This window comes from Vulpes vulpes, chromosome 4 (genome assembly GCF_048418805.1).
Source record: "Vulpes vulpes isolate BD-2025 chromosome 4, VulVul3, whole genome shotgun sequence".
NCBI classification, from domain to species: domain Eukaryota; kingdom Metazoa; phylum Chordata; class Mammalia; order Carnivora; family Canidae; genus Vulpes; species Vulpes vulpes.
In genome coordinates this window covers 62,775,937-62,798,590 of record NC_132783.1, presented here as the reverse complement: position 1 = coordinate 62,798,590, position 22,654 = coordinate 62,775,937, and the positions used below count along the sequence as shown (strand labels likewise).

Here is a 22,654-nt window from a genome sequence, read left to right as displayed (position 1 = left end):
ACTGGGAATCATCGGATCAGAGAAGTGGTTGAGGTCCTTGCTGTGTTGCCTCACATGCCTTGCCGATAATAGAGATGAAGACATGAGTAATCGCAGCTGAGAAATAAGATTTAGGAGCGTGAGTAATAAGAGAACTCCTGTAAGTGGTGATAAAATGTTTGTGGGAATTTTTCTTGAGCAGGGAGGAAATTAACAGATGGAAATACTTTAGCTTCTAGATAAAAGTAAGATCTTTATGGAACAGGAAAAGTGCTAAATAATTCAGCCCAAACCCAGTATTCTTTCTGGTGATTTGGATAAGAGGGAACACAGGGACACATATCAGACTTTAAATGGAGGCTTTGACATAGAAAAGGCATCCAGTAAGCCGAGACTTAAGACAGTTGTCATTTTCACAGGACAAGGGAAGCATTCTATAACTTAAGATCAGCAAATGATAGACTTTAGTTAGTTCCGTGTATCATTCTTGTGTATCAGTTACTGGTTCTCTTCACTGAAATCAGTAGCATTTAGATCAAAACAGTGGATACTTTAAGCATATTTGAATGTTGACCTCTCTGGAGACGGAAGACCTGAAAGCCTAAAGTTTTCAAAGACCATTATTAAATAAAGTTGCAAATTGTGACTGTCACACAAATTTAAAAATGAACAAATGCTAAAGATGTCATTTAACTCATTACCAATGAAACGTCTGGAGAGGAGTTACAAGCAGGTCAAAAGAAAATCCAAAGAATAGGCACATAGATGAGGGATAGCGAAACAAATGGCTGAATGGAAGCAGAAGTTTTTCTCCAGGAGGAAGGATTGTCCCTGTGCCGTACAGAATCCATTTCTTGTCTAGAGGCAAGAATTACCTTTGCTGCTCTCCTTTATCTGTGACTTACATGTCATAGGATAGCATAAAAGGGGTGCGGTAACTGATAAATAGGTTTCCCACTGAAGCCCAGACTTTTCTGTATATAAATTAGCCTTATTAACTGTTGTGACATCATTCCAAATTCCATAACTTTAATCTTCCATCCTTTCTGTAAGTTATGGAGGAGATGGTACCTACCAGAGAGGCCACTGCTCAAACTGGAACCCGTCTGGGCTAGATTTGGCTTTGTTAAAAAACCTGAAAAGCATTTTTTCCCTGTTAGGCAGTCTCCAAGCTTTTAGCACCTTTCTTATGTATTCCTAACAGCCCAGGACCTAAACAGTAGTCATTATTATGAGCCTGAGGACTGACACCTAAAATTCACAGTTCAGAAATTCTGATTAAAACCAGATGTGGATAGAACTATCTTTTCAAGTGCTGGCAGAGTCATCTTTAACCTACCCACTTAAAGAATCATCCATTAACCTGACTCTATTTTTAGATGCCCTCAGCCATGGGGTTGTCTTTTATTTTTCACAAGGGTTTTTTTTTTTTTTTTTTTTTTTGGCAAGATTACAGTCTCTTTTAACATTTAAGGATTCTGCAATTAAGTTTGACATGATAATAATCTTTAAAAACATGGAACTTAAGCAGATACAGATTTTTTAACTCCTCAGTCTTTTTAATTTTTTCAGTCAAGAAAAAAAGTCCAGTTGCTATCTTCTTTACTCTGTCCTGGAAAATCTGACAAATCATATCCCATTCAACAAATAGTATTGGTGCCACTCTATTCCAGGCACTATCTGAAACAAGCAAAGACCCCTGCTTACACATGAGTCACCTGCACCAGCATTTTTAGAGTGTTGGGTGCTGTCACACACCGGGTATTTCTGACAGTATTTTTTCCCACTCTCCTACCACGTCCTTAAATGACTCTAGCAATGACAGCTCCCCTTGAGCTGTTCGTGGGTTCTCTTACCCTGCAATTTGAGATTGCCAGGTATCCTAACTTTGCATAGACAAAGACCTCCCCAAGCCCTGCTTGCTGGCAGAATGTGTTGGGGGTGAATCAACCAGAAAAAGCTGCCTCATTTTTTCCCCTCTTACTTTGAGTAATTAATTCTGTATTTCTGAGTATCCCTGGAACTCAAATTAAAAGCAGTATTTTAGGGGTGCCTGGGTAGCTCAGACGGTTATGCATCTGACTCTTGATTTTGGCTCAGGTCATGGTCTCAGGGTCCTAGGATTGAGCCCTGAGTCTGGCTCTGTGCCCTGAATGAATGGAGTCTACTTGTCCTTCTCTCTCTGCTCCTCCCCTGGCTCTCTCAATCTCTCTGTCTCTCTCTTGAATAAATATATATATAAAATCTTAAAAAAGAGAAAAGAACAGTACTTTGGTACTGTTGAGATTCCAATTTATTAATGATTGAAATTGTTACTATTTACTGAAAATTTGAATAGGTGCTAGTTCTTTCTGTTTGAATACAGGTATGCCTGCTGGTAGCTGGGTTCTTTAGGTGACACAAAGGTGAGCAAGATAGGGTCAGATGCTACTATGGTCATTTTGCTTCTTTGATTTGTAATTGGTATGCTTGCAGGGATACAAAAGCCTGAGAAACCAGTGTAGGCCTGCCATTTGCAGTGGAATGTAATGGTATTTGCCTTTGTACCAGAGTTGACTTGGGGCTCCTTATACTTCATGTATTTTGAACCAAGTCCTGATTCAAATGTAGCCTTTTATATTAATGGTCTTGTGGGAATGTTAAAAAATGCATGGCCCAAACCTTTTTACCACTATTGGCAAAAGAACTAAGGCTGTGAACCCCTTGTTCCTTGAAGAAGTTAAAATGTGCTAATGATGCTCTTTGTCCTCTGAACAGCAGTGGGAATATTTGGGGTAAATCAGGCAAAGATGAAGACCTGGCATCTTTCTGGATTCTTGGATCCCAGACCTTCTTGTCTCCTTTTTCTGTCTGTATACGGCAACAGTTTATGAAATGTGCTAAGCAACAGCATGTTTGTGCTTAGTTATTGGAAGTGGAGTATCTCTTATGCTCAAGTAGACTTAAATTGTGACTGTAGGCTATTTTTTCTATGCAGTGGTTAATTTTTTTAAGTTATTATTTATTCATGAGAGACACACAGAGAGAGGCAGAGACATAGGCAGAAGGAGCAACAGACTCTGCAGAGAGTCTGATGTGGAACTGGATCCCAGGATCCCCGGATCATGACCTGAGCCAAAGGCAGACACTCAACCGCTGAGCCATCCAGGTGCTCCTTATGCACTGGTTTAATTCCCTTTTGAGTTAAACCACAAAGCACCTCAAGTTTCTTTGAATTGCCATCACTGACCTCTGTTCTTTGGTTTCGATGGCATCTGTATTGGTGAAATATTTTGCATTCTCTTTCATTCGAGACCACAGTCAACTAGTTGAATTAGGTCCACATACTTTCCTTGGGGGAAACCACAATCATGGGAGAGAGGAGCTGTCCTGCCCACACAGAATGCTGAGTGGGTCACAGAGCCAGGCTTCAGATTTTAGGGCTGCTGATCTCGGAGGGGGGGAGGGGCTTGCTACACTGCACTGTGTTATCACATAGGATCTTGGAGATGAAGCAGAGATTTGCGGGCAGAGAATGAAAGGGCAGCCCACCGTACGGTTAGATGCCTGGTTATGCAACTCTTAGGGCCCCAGATGGGCTCCCAGGACATCTTAAAATTAGTGTAGCACATGCAGGATCCTTGGAATGAACACTTTAGTGCTTACATGCTTCTCTCTCTGATTGAATTTTTCAAATCTTGTGTGACTCATTGAAAGGTGTACCTGGGCACCTGGCAGCCTAGAGGGTTTGCAATTTTTTCCAGATCAGATGATTATGCTGACCAGTCCTCACCATGAGTGACTTCCGGATCCAGAGAATATCCTTAATGATTTTACAAGATGGTTATGTGTCTGAATATTTACATTTAAGGCCATGCTGCTGACTTGATTCTGGAGGGGCCCATTGTGTGGCTTACCTAGTGCATGTCCTCACCTGGCATGTGGACCAGGATCTCTTGGCTGAGGGGATTGTGAAGCTTTGTAGCAAACCAGAATGTTCTGCTTCTGCCTGCCCTGTGGGGCAGGAATTTCTGCCTCTCTGTGCCGTGGGCTCTCTGCTCCTTGTGAGGACAGTGTCTCTTTTTTAAATACTAAAGCCACAATCACAGTAACTTCAGAGGAACAGCTCTGGCCTCCTCTCCTGCCTTAACTGGAGATTTTGCAAATGTGTACAGCTTTCTAGATGCTTCCCACCTCCTTACTTTTCAAATATTTTCAAAAATCTGGGAAGTGATTAGGAGTCTTGCCAAATTAGGAATCTATGAGGTGGAGCATGACACACTATGAAAGTGATTATTGCAAATAGGAAAATAAATGGAGCATTTTAAGAAATTCACCTTAAACCACAGCGGTTTCTCGTAGTTGTACGTGAGAGTGTGTTCAGAACCAATGTGATAGGTGGTATTGGCTGGCCAGCTTTTCTATTTCTTCTCCTCCTGATAACCTTTTGAACTATTTCATGGAGTTGATCATGACAATTATTATCTTTCTCTCTCTCTCTCTCTCTTTTTTTTTTTTTTTTGTAGCTGGGAAGGTGTCAGGGCATGAAGGACAAATAATTGCATGGTGTCAGAGTCAGAAATAGAATGAGTTCTGAGCCACGACTACAGGCTGGTCCTCCCCCACTCCTGGGGCTCACTGCTGCTGCTTACCTGGGGCCTCCTTATCCCACCCCACAGGACATAGGCCAGGGTCGATGCAGCGAGCCCCTTGATGCCTTTCCTCACTGAGGAAAGCAAGCTATAGACAGTCTCAATATCACAGAACATTCTCACGGTGCCCCCAAACTGTTTTTTTTTTAATAAATTAATTTTTATTGGTGTTCAATTTACCAACATACAGAAAAACACCCAGTGCTCATCCCGTCAAGTGTCCCCCATCAGTGCCCGTCACCATTCCCCCCCACCCCCCGCCCTCCTCCCCTTCCACCACCCCTAGTTCGTTTCCCAGAGTTAGGAGTCTTTATGTTGTCTCTCCCTTCCTGATATTTCCCACACATTTTTTCTCCCTTCCTTTATATTCCCTTTCACAAACTGTTTTGGATCTGACAGACAATGCTGTGTTGTAATTGGCAGGCTTGAAAGCTAAGAGCTGCTGCAGACCTTACTTCCACCACTCCCCCACCCTGAGCTTCATGCTGTGCCTCTGCCCGAATGTCCCAGCCCTCAGCAGGCCCTGTTCTATTTCTTTTCTTTCTTTATTTCTTTTCCTTTTTTTTTTTTTTTTAAAGATTTTATTTATCCATAAGAGACACACACAGAGACAGAGACATAGGCAGAGGGAGAAGCAGTCTCCATTCAAGGAGCCCGATGCAGGACTCGATCCCAGGACCCCAGGATCACACCCCGAGCCGAAGGCAGATGCTCAACCACTGAGCCACCCAGGTGTAGTGGGCCCTGTTCTACTTCATTAAGAAAAACCCCATAAGTTTTTCTGAGTACCCATTTCAGGAAATGTGATCTGAAATTAGTATCTTATGTCATTATTATCAGAGGGAAAGCTAGTTTTAAAAAGTAGAAAGGAAATTTATAGATGTTGTCTTGCCATATTTTTGTTTGAAGAAAATAGAATAGTGAATTGAACAGTTTAGTCTTACAGGAGACAGCCCAGGCTTAGAACCTTATTGCTGAAAGAATTAATAATTATCATGAAATGGACTCAGATTGAGTGTCAGACTCAAAATTGATTTTTTTTTGTCTTTATCTGGGCAATAATCTCTTCCAGGTAGAGGTATGAACTTGTGTTATGTAAATAACCACAGTTATTACTCATTTTGATTAAATGACCTTTTTCCCTTTTCACTGTGGAAAAGTCTACAATGTAGGCTGTTATGTCTATAGGCTTAATTAACCTTGTATATCATTCAGTAACACAGGCTTATCTCAATATGCCAATAAGGACATGGTGCTTTTTTTGCCATTAAGCATGCTGTGCCAATTGTCCTAGACTTTGACATAGTCTTATGGTTCTTGTGGACTAGGGACTTTGCCAGTAAGTTCTCCAGGAAAAAAGGAATGGACTCACCTGCCAGTGTACAAGACTAACAGTCCTTGCTAACGATATCCCTGAGAAACTCCTCCAGCTGGTATTGTTGTCAACTCCCATGTTTTGGGTGTTGAGGAATGTTTTCTGGGCCTCTAGATTATGTTCAGGAATATAATGGAGGAGGGACTGCGGATAGCTTGAGCATCCTTCAGACTTCTGCATGAAAACATAATACTACAAGCCACAGAAACACAGCCTTTACCTCCTTTGTATCCTGTTGCTTGCAGAGTTGCAGTGCCATGGCCAGGGCAGGGAGACCAGTCTGCGCCCATAGGACCACCCATCCTGGCCAGTGCCTCAGGGGTTGTGATTCCTTGTTTCAGGAAGAGGCACTGACATTTGCTCTTGTCGTCTGAGGAATATACATGTAGAGACCATGCCTTGCACTGCCATTCCATCTTTTCTCGCATGTCCTGAACATCCTTTCCCTTAGCTTTCTTGTGAGCTTCTTTGGAAGGTGATAAGAACTACAAATATCAGCCTTTCTCTTCTGGAGATACACCTCTTCCTTGACTTATGATGGGGTTACATCTGGATAACCCCATTGTAAGTTAAAAATATCTTAAGTCAGAAACACATTCAGGACGCATAACTTGCTGAAAATTATAGCTCAGCCCAGCCCACCTACGTGCTCAGAACACTTATGTTCATCTGCAGTTGAGCAAGAGCATCTAACACAAACCTAGTTTTATCATAAAGTGTTGTCTATCTCGTGATTGAATAATACTGTGCCAAAAGTGGAAAACAGAAGGCCTGTGTATGGGTGCAGAATGTTGGTAAAGAGTGTCGATTGTTCACCCTTATGATCCCACAGCTGCCTGGGAGCTGGTGCTCCTGCCTGGCATCACAAGAAGGGATCATACCACATTGTGCTCACCTGGGAAAAGATACACATTCAGAATTTCAAGTATGGTTTCTACTGAATGTGAGTGGCTTTCCCACCGTTGTGAAGTTAAAAAATTGTTAAGTCCAACTGGGATCATCTGTACATGGATCTGTGGCGTCCCATCTTGGTTCTCTTCGTATGGCTCTGAAAGTTTTTTTGTTTTTTGCAAATTTGTTTTTTGCAAATTTGTTTTTTGCAAATTTTTGAGCTGCAGAAAGCACTGGGTTTTATCCCTAGGTGTAGAGGAGCAGAGAGTGAGGTGTTCTCCAGGAGAGAGGTAGAGGAAGCAGGAGAGGAGGTTGGAGAACTTTATGTGTGACTGAGCAGCTTCTGGGTTGAGCCATGGCTTGTGGACCCTGTGGCCTCTTTCCTTGGTGGGCTGCATCTGGTTCACAGAGCACCATTTCTCTTAAGAAAAAACATCTAGCTTTGTAGCCTGGTTTGACCCAAGGAGCCTGCCCCTAAAGCCATGAGGACCTACTTCCATTCCGTGTTCACCCTTTAAGATTTAGTTCCCATGGACTTTAAAGGTGCATATTGTTCTCAAGTAGCAAGACCAGCCACAAAGAAGCCTTCAGGTAAAATGTTTTGCTTTTGCCCTCATTGCTTTGTCTCCTCTACAGTTAGCAGGCTTTTCACAGAAACCCCAGATGATTGAAACGCATAAGAGCACTCTCCATAGGCCATGGTAATTAACACTGTAAATAGAATGAAAATTAAACATTCCAATAAAGTTTAAAATTCCTCTTCAGAGTGCACTGGCTTCTTTGCAAGCTATTATCCTAGAGCTGTTGGGGTCTTTTTTCTTAAGTTGGTTAGTTACTACCTTCATTGGCTCTTAGGAGCACTCGTTAAAGATAGGGACACTTCATTAGACTTAACTAAATAAATTGACTTTTTAGATTAAATTCATTCTCTGGATTTGCACAAAGGAACAATCACCCATGGTGAATTACCTTCACTGTGCATATACCTATAAAAAGGTAGTATCAAACAGACTTCCCCAGTATTTACTAAGGGGGTCAGGAAGCTTGTATTGATCTCACAAGCAGCTTTGGGGTTATATCCAGAAGTGTTCTGATACTTTTATTATGAAGGGACTTAAGTAACATGGTAACAGGATAAGATAGTTTGTACTAGCAGTAGTTGCTCATTTTAAAGTAGAATCTAAATAAAAGTGACTCTACACATATTTTATACCATTATTTTTGTCAATTCCATTTTTAAAAGTCACAACCTGTTTTCTTATGCCTTTCCCAAAAGTTTAGGTATATAATTAGTCTTAGTATTGTCAATTAAAAAAAAAATGTTTAAAGTAGTTTTGCTTGCTGAAAACGGGGCCTAACTTGTATTTTACTGAAAGATAACAGTCTAGAAACAACCTAAATGTCCATCCACAGGGAGCTAGTCACATAAAACGTGGTATCTGCACTACAGCAGAATACTCTGTGGCCATAAAACGGAAAGATCTGTACTGATACGAAATGACCTCTAGGTTATATTTTTTTAAATGGCTAAAAAAAAGAAAAAAATCCAGGTGCAGAACTGTGTATACTCTGATATATATTAGAGGACAAAAAAAGATGTGTGTATCTGTGTGTGTATATATGTATCGAAGATCCTTGAAGAGATAACATACAAAACTGAATGTGTTCCCTCTGGGGAAAGGAACTGGGTACCTGGGAATAAGAAGAGATGGACGCTTTTCACTTTTTATTTTGTGGCACTTGAATTTTGAGCTACGGAAGCACATTACCTATTCAAAAAGTAAATAGATAAAATTAATATTGAAATGAATGTGACAGACTCTTTGTAACAATCTTAGCTTCAAACACCAAAGTTTGAATATCTCGAGCAGCTCTGTCCCATAGAGCTTTCCGCGATGATAGAAATGTTCAGTATGGGCCCTGTCCAGCTCAGCGGCAGCCACAGAGAGCTTTTGAGCACTTAAAACGTGGCTTATGCTGCTGAGGAACTAAAATTTTAAATTTTCTTTAATTTTAGTTAATTTACACTTCAATAGCCACACATGGCTAGTGGCTACCATATCATTTGGGGGTATATATACCAGAGTATATGGTTTCGAGTGTCTGCTCTGTTTAGAATGGACTAAAATTTAGAGGTGTTTTAGGAGAAATAATTATTCCTTTAGGCCCTCAGAATAAAATGAATTATCGTTATGTCCAAGAAAATGCCTCCATTCTCTTTTTGCCATCAAACTTAATGCCATCGCATATTTGTTGAAATAAGTGACTGCTAGTCAGAGTTGAAAAATCTTCATTTTTAGGAACATAATTTTTATGGAAACTCTTTTTGTGGCCTTGCATGGAAGCTGTCTATTTTTTTAGGGATTTGTTTTCTCCTCTCTAACACGGACCCTATTTGTGTATCTCCTCGCAGAGTAACATGCTGGGGACTTTGTTCTTGAGCCCCACAGCTGTTGTGACACAAGGGGACAGTTTGCATGCTTAGCCAGCAGCTGCCAGAAGCCCTTCTAAAATGGTTTTGGCAGGAAATAGTACACAAGTGGAAGCCAAATTAAAAGCAGCTTGAAAAATAAACAGAATGACTTTGGATGCCACTTAATACATAGTCCATTTTTCCACTGAAGTTTGTCTTCATAATTTGTTAACATGTAAGCCATGTTAACATGGAAAGTCCATGGCAGGACTGTTTCTAATTGTCTTTGAAATCCAGGGTCTAGCCCAGGGCCTGGCATATGCCAGTATGAGGTCATTATTACTATTATTATTATTATTATTATTATTATTATTATTATTTTTAATGACCGACTATACTGCAAATTGGTTTAATTGATTTAGTTACTAGCTTAACACTGTTGTGCGCTCAGGATAAACTAAGATGTAGATAATTAGTGGTTTTGGGTCCCTCATCTCTTTGCCTTTCTACTACACAAAACCACCCACCCTCTGCTCTACAGTAAGACATTATGAACATTATTTAAACATTATTTATTTATCCATCCTGCACACAAGCTTATTTTTGTTGTATGCAGGGAAGAAGCACACTCTTAGTCTGTGTTTCCTATAAAGCAGGAAATTTTCAGAAGGTGAAGGCATAGGTGTGAACATAGTACTTTTTAAAAGTGAAGGCAGAAATCTCTCAGGGTGGTTATATTAAATAAATATGTGGGTTTTTGTTTTGTTTTTTGGGGGGTTTTTTTGGCCCCTAAAGGGAAAACTACTAAAATCTTACTTTTAGGCCTCAAGTCATTCTTTCCACAAAATTCAGTCTGCTTGCTCTAGAAGGCCTAAGGAACTTCAGCCTCTTAGCCCCCAGAATATGTATGATGTTGAGTGTTGTGTGTGTGGAGGTTGGGTGTGGGGGGGGGGATGGCTGATGGCTGCTGGGGCTTTGCCAAGCAGTGTTTGGTTCTTGTTGCAGACCTTCACTGCCTGGTGTAATTCCCACCTAAGGAAAGCTGGCACCCAGATTGAGAACATCGAGGAAGATTTCAGGAATGGCCTTAAGCTCATGCTGCTTCTGGAAGTCATCTCAGGTTGGTCTTGGGCATTGCATAGTTGTCCTACCCCGCCCTGCACATCCGTGTGAGCTCTAGATACGCATCTATTTAGAGGTGGCTGGATCAGAAGTCCCTTTGAACCTGGCTGGGCAAGAACATGGTATTATTGGCAAAGAACAACTTTCCAAAGAGTAATCTGCCTTGAGTGGTTTTTCTGCTCTGAAAAAGGAGTAATTTCTGTTTAAAATGGACTTATTAAAATAATGTTTGCACTGCCCATCTTGAAACAAAAGAAAAAAATCACATGTCTGCGACTACCCACCATGCTGCCCACTTGGCTCTTAGCACAGCGAGTGCACCTCCCAGACATTGTCTTTCATGCAGAAAGCCAGTATACATGTTGGCATAACTCTGAAAACATGAGCTCAGATCCCAGAGGGGTTATATTTTGCCCTGAACTTCAGTTGGCTGGTTTAGACTTTGGATGAGAGAAGGGATCACCCTCGGAGAAGTGTGACTGGGAGGATGATGGCAAGGCTGACCTAATCCATATATCTTCATAATCAGGTGTCTGCCATGAGTCCTGGCAGCCACTGCTGTGATTTGGACCAGGCTGTCATGACTTCCTCTAATAACTGGTCAGCCACTCCAAAGGCTCCTAGGATACCACCCAGCTTTCCTCTGTACTCCTTTGTAAGTCAGCTTGGAGACCAAACCAGACTGTCCCAGCAGATCTGAAAAGCATATGGCTCCGCGCTGGTCCATTGGTCTTGAAAGTTTTTTTGGTTCTTGGCCCCTCTGTACTATGATTTACTGAAGCCAGAGACCCATCAGAAACAGTCACTTAACTATTTCCATTTAAGGAAGCATGGAGTCAGACTTTTGGCATCTCGATTCTGTGTCAGGGGGTTACTTTCTCTTGTGTCTACGCTGTTCTTTCTTCATCCAACAGGGGAAAGGCTGCCCAAACCTGACCGAGGAAAAATGCGATTCCACAAAATTGCTAATGTCAACAAAGCCTTGGATTACATAGCCAGCAAAGGTGTGAAACTGGTGTCCATCGGGGCTGAAGGTAAATGAAGCATGATGGGAATCACTCTGACTGCGACCCTGACCTCACCACAGTGGAGGGTAGCTGGGCCTTCTTCCCATCATTTCTCATGTTTGCGTCATGTCAGGCTTCTGGGAGGCTCGGGGTGCAGGGATGAGAACAAAAGATACTATGAATGGCAGACCAGGCTCTAGAATAAATTGTAAAGAATAGAGTCAGATATAACGCTGTCTTCTTCAAATGGATTACTCGGATGAGAAAGAGCTTAACCTTCCTGGAGGCCCTTAACAACTCATTGATAGGAAGCAAGTGACCTCTTCATTCTCTGGGAGATTGGGAGTCCTGGTGGGTTTGACAAGAGCTGAGACCTGTGAGGTGCTGGAAGGATCAGGATGAAAATGAGTGAAGCAAGGTGAAACCAAGTTCTTCATACTTGGTTACTTTGAACCTTGGCCTTTCCACTCTTTAAACTTCAGAAACTCTTGGGGTGTTTTCAGTGATCATGTGTTTGCAAGATTTGTGCTTATTATTAACTCAGAATTCACTTAAACCAGAGACATTTGGTTATGAATACTATATAATCAGACCCACTGTGACACTTCTAAAAACATAAACTGGTCTTTGTATGTCTATGTATTTTTTCCAATAGCTCTGACGTAAAAACTTACGGGAAATGTACAAGTAACAGGAAAAATTTATGTCCTAATTATGTTATCTTTACACTAATTTGTTGTTGTTTTTTTCTTTTCTAAAGAAATTGTGGATGGCAATGTAAAGATGACACTGGGTATGATCTGGACCATTATCCTTCGCTTTGCTATTCAGGATATCTCAGTTGAAGGTAAAAGACATGGTTGAAAATCTGATTGTATTATGATACTTAAAGGGATTTATAAATCGAGTTTTTTTTTTTTAATTTTATTTATTTATTCATGAGAGACAGAGTGAGAGAAAGGCAGAGACACAGGCAGAGGGAGAAGCAGACTCCCTGCAGGGAGACTGATGTGGGACTTGATCCCGGATCTCCAGGATCACGCCCTGGGCCAAAGGCAGGCGCTAAACCACTGAGCCACCCAGGGATCCCCTGTAAATTGAGTTTCTAAAGTAAAATTTAAATAGGGTTTTGTGAAATTGAATAGTCATTTACATGATTTAATGAAAGCTATGGGAGTTGGGTTTTCACAGATTTTATATTTGTATGGGAAAGACCCCAGCCATACTGTTTCATTCATGGGGGTGGAATCGTTTTGAAAAGATGAGCACATGTTCAGAACAGAAGTTGGTTTTTAAAATGAGCGGTTTTTTTGAGCTTTTAATTGCTTATTATACCAGTAGGTTCCCAACTATAACAGTTCTGTAGACTTAAAGTTGGAACATTTTTTTTTTTCAGGTGCAAAAAACCAATCAGTTGAAATCTGAGTTCATTCATTCACCCTCCCATCTCCTTCCCTCTCTCCCTCCCTCCCTACCTTCCTTTCTTCTCTGTCTCTATCTCTTTTGATCTGTTAATAAAGTCTCTATTGTTTTTGTATCTTTTGGCCTAACAACTGTTCTGTCACTATAATAGAATCATAGTCCTTGGCACTGCCACTGAAGATGAAATTCTTTAGTCTTTTACGCCTACTGTACTCCTAAATATTTTGATAAATTCAGTACTGTTGAAAAGTGTCAAATTGACATTCTTAAAATTAGATCTTTGCCAATTTAGCCCTCAAATCACAAAACGTATAGCTGTAGGACTCTTTAAAGGCAGTCTGAATTGTCCAACCAGTCAGCATCTTATCTGTACCTTTGTCACCACCTAACAGGTAACTGGGTACTGAATGGTGAGGCATTGGGCAGGTGTTGTTTATAAATCTGCCCAGAGTATGGAGTACCCCTTGATGCTAGTCATTTTAAGTAATGTTACCAACAAATATTAAAAAACAATAATTTATCTACTGTTGTGCCAGATTGCATGAAGCCTACAGTATTTACCCATAAGGGACTTTCTAACCCACTTAGACTATTCCCTTCTGGCACAGAAGCCACATTTGTGTCATCTAAAAATCCAAGTTAGATATAATGATATTAAAATCTCAATAATTCAGGCTCAGAAATGACAGCCAGCTTGAACTAATAAACAGTATGAAATTGAAAACTTTCATGACAGTGTACTTTTATTAAAGTACATTCTTTTCACTCTAGTGAAAATAACAAGATGCTTCTTAAAAGTTCTTGCTTTATTAAAGGAAAAACAGTAATTTGTAATGATTTTACCAATTTTATAAATTTACAAGTTTACATATTTAAACAGTTGAGTCCACCTTAAAGAACAAATACTATTTGTAAAAATCCTGTTCACACTGTTGCATTTGCTAGACTAGTGAATCCTTTTCCCGCAAATATTACAGAGGTGAACTTGACCTCAGGTTTTTTCTGATTGGTTACAAAATTTAAGTTAGTGATAATATTAATTTAGAACTAACTTCTGTTTCAAGCGCAGCTGTGAGTGGTATTATCCATTATTCATTTTCCCTAAAATGATTATTAATGTGCCCAAAATAAGATAATCAAGTCACAATATTTTATGAAATACCACAATAAAAGTTACATTAATCTGCTTTCAAAAAGACTAAGAAATTAAACATTCAAAAGTGGAAATTTGATTAGCAAAGTACTAGATCTCTTCTAAGTAGATGTCTTTCAGGGAGTAGTTGGTTAACTTACATTTTTATTTTATTTATTTTACTTTTTTGGAATTATTTCTTAACAACCTCACTTTATTTCTGGAAGTCTATAGAAAAATGATCTTAGTTTGTTTTAATAATGTGTATCATGTGGAAGAAGACATTGTTATTATGAGTGAATTCTTTGAGGAGCCAATCTCCTTCAACAGAATGATGGATTTCTTCCAGGAATTAAAATGAGAGATTAATATGCCTGCTAATGAGGGTGATCCCGATGTGTGCAGGTGGGGTTCCTTGGAGCATCCGGTGGGATTCTGTAATGAAATGATAAATGGCACTACCTGTTTTAGGATATGCTTTTCATACCCACTACCAGGGTTTTGTGTGTGGATGTATGTGTGCATGCACCAAATGGCTGAGTTCCAGATTTAATCTATCCTTACAGAGACTGGGGTATACCACAGCCAGGTACCTAGTAGGCACAGCCTTGTTAGCCTGGTTTGGAAAGCCAAACATGGGCAAAGGGTGGGAAAGAGTCTGTTTTTTTATTAGATTAGCCAATTAAATGAGAATACTTTGATGTCCATCAGCTAAGAGCATCCAGTCATATTTAGAAAGAAATTAGGTGTTACTCAGTGACTGGCAAATTTAAACTCCAGTAGCAGGTATGAGATTTTATTGATCAACTTCACCTCTGTTTACCTTTCTAGCCTAAATTTCATTTAAACTTTAAAAAATGCAGTGTGTAGGGATCCCTGGGTGGCACAGCGGTTTAGCACCTGCGTTTGGCCCAGGGCGCGATCCTGGAGACCCGGGATCGAATCCCACGTCGGGCTCCCTGCATGGAGCCTGCTTCTCCCTCTGCCTGTGTCTCTGCCTCTCTCTCTCTCTCTCTCTGTGTGACTATCATGAATAAATAAATAAAATCTTTAAAAAAATAAATAAAAAATAAAAAATGCAGTGTGTTCTTTCCTCCTGATGTATGATTTCTTACTGGTTACATCAGTCAGGATGCCAAAGGCAGGCAGTTATGTACATGGCAGAAAAACAAGTTTTCCATTTTTGAAACTTCTATCAGTTAATATTTGAATAAACTATTAGAACTTTCAGTTGTTTTTCTTAATAAGGTTTTCTGGAGAAGAGACATGAATAGGAGTCATTCACATTAGTCCTATATCACATGAAAGTTTCGGAATCTGTTTATTTCAATTGGATTATGGGTCACAGGGAGTCTGACTAGAATGGACAATTTAGATAAATAATTACAGAATACTTTTTACAGAAAAAAAAAATCAACTTTAAGCCCTTACTAAAATGGAAGACCAGGACCCATTGTTAGTCAAAAGTCCACCTGTTTATAGGGTTTTTCTGAATTAACAATTACTTACAGGCAGGATCCTAGATTTGGAGAGTGGTTTGGAGGGGCTGTTTGGATGTGTATATACTTTGGGTCCAAGAAGCCAGTGCCAGAGGAGTATTAAGATGCTGTCTTGATTGGCTTGGGCTGCTATAACAAAATACCGTAGACTGAGTGGCTTGAACAACAGAAATTTATTTTCTCATGTTTCTAGAGGCTGGAAGTCCAAGATCAGGGTGTCATTATGGTCAGTTTTTGATAAGGACCTTCATTTTGGCTTGTGGATGGCTGTCTTCTTGCTAGGTCCTACGTGGCAGAGGGAGAGGAAGAGTGCGCACTTTGGTGTCTTTTCTCAGAAGGGTACTAATCCCGTCATGGGAGCTGCACCCTCATGACCTCATCTAACCATAATTGCCTCCCAAAGGTTCCATCTCTAAGTAAGGTCAGGGCTTTAACATAAGAATTCAGGGAAGTGGGGGAACACAAATATTCAGTCCATAACAGACACGCAGAAGATTTGTTGGGGGAAATGCCTGTGAAGAACCAGAAATGGCTGAGAGAGCCATCAGGCTAGTGCAGCTGGCCAACACTTGTGCTGAAGAAGGAACAGGAGGGCTGCAGGGAGAAGGGTCTTAATGGTGATGGGACCCTCAGGCCCATTCAGCGAGGCTGATGGAAAGCCCTTAAGCCATGGTCGCTCCCAGAGGAGCCCTACATGTGCAGAAATGGCCCAGCTCTAGTGCCCCCTCATACCCAGTCTTTGGAGCAGCATGAGGAGGTATGGCCTCTGGGGAATGCAGGGGTGCATCCAGCGTGGAGCAGCTTGTCTTAAGCTTCCAGCAGCAGGACATCTGAGCGGCACATTGTCATGGTTACCGGGAGGGGCGGGGGGGGCAGACTGTTGTTGTTTCTACTTGGTCAAAACCCAAGTGGCCAAACTTGAAAGACACTCATAAAAGCCTTTCAGTATTATAAAAATCACCACATAAGGGAGTAAATCTGAGACACAGTGGCTTCTGTGAATTCCATTGACCTAAGAGCATAGTGAATCGAGTGACAGGTTAGTGAAGTCTTAAACAACCCAGATTTTTTAGTTTCATGTAAACAAATGGTAAATCACCCATATCCCTGAAGTCTGCTTTTATTTATTTATTTTTAAAGATTTTATATATTTATGAGAGACATACAGAGAGAGGCAGAAACATAGGCAGAGGGAGAAGCAGGCTCCCTGTGGGGAGCCTGATGTGGAATGATCCCAGGATCCTGGGATCATGTCCTGAGCCGAAGGCAGACGCTCAATTACTGAGCCACCCAGGTGCCCTGAAGTCTGATTTTACATTCAGGATGCCATAACTTGCAGTTGCTCCTGCATTGGCAGTGTCATCAGAAGTCAGTTCCTGGGAGCAGGGTCCTGCTCCTGCCCTTTGGCAGAGACCATGGGAAGAGATGATACATTTGGTTGTTGGCCCCCGGGGGAGGTCTCTTTATAAAGTGACTAGGAGTTGGGTGCATGAAGTAGTGAGTATTTCTTCCATGTGGACACTTTCTTTTGGCCCTTATTACAGAAACCTCTGCGAAAGAAGGTCTGCTGCTTTGGTGTCAAAGGAAAACTGCCCCTTACAGAAATGTGAACATCCAGAACTTCCACACCAGGTGAGCAACCAGGGCTCTGGGCTTCCTCTGTTATTACTGGAGTCCTCAGATGGCTGGAAGGTAGTGGTCACTTACACCAGTGTGTTCCAGCTTGTGTCTGAGAGGTGTTTTCTGATGCAGTGGAACCAAGGTTATAGAATCTCTGATGCTTAAGATCTCTCTGGGGAACACATATGATTAAGATTTGAGGTGCTGGTAAAACAGCATAGTATTGATAAGCACGTCCTCATAATTTGGGGATGTAGGAATCTGCCTCACTGTGGCCTTCACCTGGTGCTGGGGTGGGGGTGGGAGTGGCTGGTGTGGCTTCTCAGCAAGAAGGATGCCAAGGCAGAGTCTGCATGTTCCTCCGATGTCCTGTCTACATTGAGAAAGACAATGCATTGGCCAGTTTTGTGTGCTGGGATTTGAGAGAAGTAGAAAACACGTGTGTAACATGATGGCAACCTGCGTGAATGAAACCTAAATATACTCTGAGTGTGGTTTCATCCTTGCTCCAGGGTTCCTCATCATGCAGGTTTTCTGTCATTATCATTTGTGAATCAAAGAGTTGTCTGTATTTTCACCCTTTAGATGGTGGCTTACCCAGAAATATAAATGGGTCCCTAGCCATCATGGATAGTCAGCAAAATGGAGGGTGAGGATGAGCCACAAGGAAAAATGGGAGAGGTTCTTCTGGGTAGACAAATATTATAGAGTACATCCCAAGTACTAAGCCAGGTCTTGAGTGTACGAAGGTGAGAAAGAAAACGTCTCTGTCCCTATGACATGTTATCTCAAGGATATAAGGAATCACGAAAGAGAAGGTAATCCTGCCAGTGTGAAAGTCAACCAAGTTGCAGACCTTCCCGCTTCTCATTGACCTTCTTGCTGTACCTCCTTGGGCCCAAGATTGGCCCAAGCACATGAGCTGTGTAGCCCTGGGCTTTTGGGTTTCTTTCTTCCCCTGACCCTTTGAGGAACAGAACCCCCACTCCCAGACCTCGTTGAACCCCTCGTCAGAACTGGCAAGCTCAAAGCCTGGGGCTTTCTAAAGAACAGTTGGCGTAAGTGTCTCTGGGGAAACAGACTGGGAATCCAGGTCCTCCTTGCTGAGTCCCTCGGGTGTTTACATGTCTTTGCCTTATTTAAAAACATGTAAAGAACCTTGTGAAGAAAGACACAGGAGGACCTGAGAGCTGATAGTGACTTTTTAAGTGTATAAGGATCTTGGGGGGAGTGTGTTCTGGACATTTCAGGATAGATATCCTTGTGTCTATTGGGCAGACCCAATATAGGGTCCATTTTAGAGACTCCAGAGAGGGAGGAGGGGATCAGGACCAGGGAGGAAAGGAAACTCCATCTCTATGGAGTAGAGGGGTCCGGAGACAGGGAGGAGTCCCAGGCAAAGGTAGGCCTGAAGTTATAAATGAAGAGGAGTTCAGCAGACCCTAGAAAGATCCTGGAAAGAAGACTGATGTTTAAGAAAGTGACCAGAAGGTCACTGGGTCAGGGAGGAAGTGCATTAAGTCAGATAGCAGGACATTGTGTCCCAAATTTCAGTCCTCTGTCTGACCAAGGGCATACCCTTGCTGCTGCTTTCTCTCCATTATTAACATGTATTCCCTTTCTTCTCAACTGTTGTGCAGCTGGAAGGATGGCCTTGGACTCTGTGCGCTCATCCACAGACACCGGCCCGACCTCATTGACTACTCAAAGCTTAACAAGGTCATTCTGGGGGCCTGGCATGCAGTGTCCACCCTGCCCCTCAGCACATCATTCTGAAAATGAGCACATCAGCACTGAACTCACTCAAATACCAGCTGCTACTGGCCGAGGTTCCCAGCTAGCCTGGCACACCAGGCAGAAGGAAACGGCAGCCAGGAAAACACTTCTATTAATCATGAATTAGTTACTAATATTAAATAATTAGGGTGGGACAGGACCCAAGGCTAAGTTACCCTTCTGGCCCACATGTTGATTGGGCTTGATTTACGGTGAAGGTTTTTATTGATGTTTCTTAGAGATTTTACATTCCCAGATTGTAAACATGAGAAGGGGACATATATGGTTTTTAGGGGGAGAGAGAGGTTCAAATACTCTTAGCCTTCTTTTTAAATTCCCTTTACCTTCCCTGAAGGTTTTAGTTGCAGACATTTTTACTCAGAATTGATTAACTTACTTCTCACACAAGGGATACTTTATCATTATGTTGCAATCAATCGATGATATTAGTTGTAGCTTTAGCCAAGAGTTTTTGCAGGCACCTGGCTGGCTCAGTCAGAGGGCCGTGTATCTCTTGAGTTTGAGCCCCACATTGGGTCAAGAGATAACTTAAAAAAATAAAATCTTTTAAAAAGATTTTTTTAAAAAAGGAAAGGTTTTGGTTTTGCTCTCTTTAGAAAATGCAACTTGAGGAAATTTTAATTCTCTCTGTAAGCTTAAGCTTCAGCGTGCTTAAATTTCAAATAGTCTCAGGATTCTTTCTCTAAAACAGTAGTTTAGAAATGTAATCTATGACAGAAAAAAGAAGTTCATGCTCCTTCTCAATCCTGTGGTAGACAGTCTGTGCGGCCCTAGAAATAATGACATGTAAAGATTTAGGACTAAAAGTGTTGTCTGCCCCAAAAACATTCCTACAACTGATGATTCTAGCTGCTGCTGTGCTCAGCTGGCTGTTCACATTGAGTTGCTGTGTTTTGGTGTGGAATCTGGCTGCATGCTGCCCTCACCTGTGTGATGTGCATGGTCGTTGGAGGAGGTCACTTTTGCCATTTTTTTAGTTGTCACCTGCTCATCACCTCACTTCCTAGCCTGTCTCTGATGACTACAAGGTAGCTCATCAAGAATTTACTTGTATGAAAAGATGAATCCTACGGTTCTGTAATGGAAAGTTGCCAGGGTTCCTCAACTTTTCAAAGCATACATGCTCTTATTCTGGAGTTATTTTGGAATGTCTCAAACATGGAGATAGTGTATATCTTTTCAGTGAATCTCTGTCTCATTTGCAAAATGAAGGGATTGTTCTAGATCGAACTAGTTTCATTAGCATTTTATAATGGTTGATTTTTATTACAAATGGTCAACAGACCTGTGGCAATTGGCTAAGATGAGCGAGAAATGATGGTAATTATCAATAGCAGTTAATACTTATACAGCTCTAGATTAGATTCTGTTATGAATAAATACATATATTTATTGTGTATGTATCATATATTAATATGTATGTGACGTAGGTATAAATCACACACTTATATATGTATATTAGTCTATATTCTAGTATGTATATTATATATTAATATGTATGTTACATATACATATTATTATGTATATGTTACATATACATGTATATTCATTCAGTCTTGACAGTGCACAGTAAAATATTAATGCAGTGATGAAGTAGGTATTGTTATTATCCCAGTAATGAAAGAAGTATGGGATTCAGAAATCTGCCCAAGGTCTCGTGGCCAGTAGCTGAGCCAAGGAAATACTTAATTGCCTCATTTTATCTCTCTCTGTTACAGTATAGATGAGATTCCCAGAGTCTCAGAATCAATCTATTTTTAATATTAAAATTTTTCTAATATATTTAAAACAGAAAGACTTTTGCTCAGCAATTTGGATTTATAATTATATGCATAAAATATGCAGGTACGCCTGACATTATCATATGGCTGCTCCTAATGGAATGCTTTGTTGAAACATTTACTTGAAAAATGTATATTCTGTGAGGCCAGGAAGCTTGTTTGGATTTCTTCACTGAGCCCTCATGAGTGAAAGCCTGCACTTCTGAAATTGCTTCAGCGTATTAAAATGTACTTACTGCAAAGGGCTGCAGTTTCTAAAATATTTAAAATGGCTTTGATGTTAAAATTCATTGAAGCCATCCCTGGACTAACATTCCTTTTCTGATTGATCTATCTTTCCAATCCCCATCCCATTTCAGGTTCATAATGATCTCTGAAGTGGATCAAAACAAGAAATGTTAAATAAGTCTTTAAATTTTTCAGAATTTTGGTTATATACCTCTGGTTAAATTTATTTTATTATAGCATATATATATATTTGTATGTAAATATATATGTATATATTTAACCAATTTTACAGTGAAGATAAATGTAATCTTAAGAACAAAAGTTTCCTCCTACTTTTCATTTACAATTTTAGTCTTTGGCATCCTAGAAGCATAATTTTGCTTTGTAGCCACCTTGTGACATTCTTTGGGGATCTGAAAGTTTCACCAACTGGCATGTTTCCTTCTCTTCATCCATCAATTTTCTTATATTCAAAACAAAAGCATTGTACTAAATATTCTCCATGATCACCTTCCAGACCTGGAAAAATGTAGGTTTCATGATTTCTTCTGGAATCATGAAACGTTGTCAGTAGAGTTGAAAACAGCTCAGAGGTCTTGAATGTTCTTTCCAGTCCATGAGAAAGTATCTGACAGCTTTACTCCTGTCTGCAAAGCAGTTGTCCTCTTAAACCTTGGGCTCACATTTATGATTTGGATGGAGTGTGCATGGATTGTGTGGGGTTCAGATCATTTTTGGTGTTTTTCTAAATGTTTGAAGCGATTGGGAAAAATTACTTGTACTGTTATGGTTACATGCATGGAAAGGTTGCCTCCTAAAAATGAGGTGTATAAAACACATCATTCATAATTCCTTTCAAGAGACATTTTCAAAAACTGGCTGTGCTGTTTTTCATGCAGGATGACCCAATAGGAAATATTAACCTGGCCATGGAAATTGCAGAGAAGCACCTGGATATTCCCAAAATGCTGGATGCTGAAGGTGAGAGGAAAACCGTGTTTACCAACTTGTGGAAAGTCTGTGGCCTACACATGCTATGGCCATGCATGGGGATTTGTAAAACTTTATAGCCAAGTTACATCTGAAGTACTTAGGAATCTGAAGAAGTTTATGTCATTGGCCACAGGAGCATAAAGAGAATTTCATTTGCAGCTTTGTTCATGAATTCTTTTTAAAAATCCTGCTAAAAACCACGCCGGCAAAACTCTAATGAAAGAATTTGGTAAAAGGTTCAGCTTTGGCAAAGAAATAGAATGCTTTGGTTTGTGATCTGCAAAGAAAAATTATTTTCATTTTTGTAACAACACACTGTTACCTTTCTTACCACATGGAGACAGTTTAGCAAATAAATCTTGTGAAATGCTCAGGACTCCACAAGGAAAAACATTCTTCCTTCCAAACAGTAATTATAGAATCAAAATACAGAATATGGAACGTTTAGCCAGCAGCACACCTCTCAAAGTTCCATGTTTCATTTTGGGTCTAAATTAAATTTAGTTTAGTTAAATCTGGAAGAACTTCTAAATATTTTGCAGCTGAGCATCACTCATGCTGAGGACTAGTTTCAAATAACTTTTGTGCCCTCTATATGTAATAAATTTGTGTGGGTTATACCTATGGCACCTCATTGAAAGCACAGATATGTGGAAACCATCCATTCATTTCACTTGTTCATGATTCACTTGGCATTCAACACGCATATATGAGTGCCAGGTATGAACAAGACCCTCTGCTAGGTACTTCAGGAGATAGTGAGA

The 22,654-nt window shown here is 40.6% G+C and overlaps 1 protein-coding gene across 2 annotated transcripts in view; it reads left to right on the top strand.

The window, feature by feature from the left end:
- Nucleotides 1-22,654, top strand: part of ACTN2 (actinin alpha 2) — a 68,121-nt gene that overhangs the window by 16,355 nt on the left and 29,112 nt on the right. For both annotated transcript variants that reach the window (XM_026008743.2, XM_026008742.2), the window contains exons 2-7: nt 10,295-10,409; nt 11,326-11,445; nt 12,179-12,265; nt 17,016-17,103; nt 18,732-18,810; nt 21,797-21,878. In XM_026008743.2, the coding sequence (XP_025864528.1) occupies nt 10,295-10,409; nt 11,326-11,445; nt 12,179-12,265; nt 17,016-17,103; nt 18,732-18,810; nt 21,797-21,878 (571 nt within the window). The remainder of the gene's footprint in view (nt 1-10,294; nt 10,410-11,325; nt 11,446-12,178; nt 12,266-17,015; nt 17,104-18,731; nt 18,811-21,796; nt 21,879-22,654) is intronic.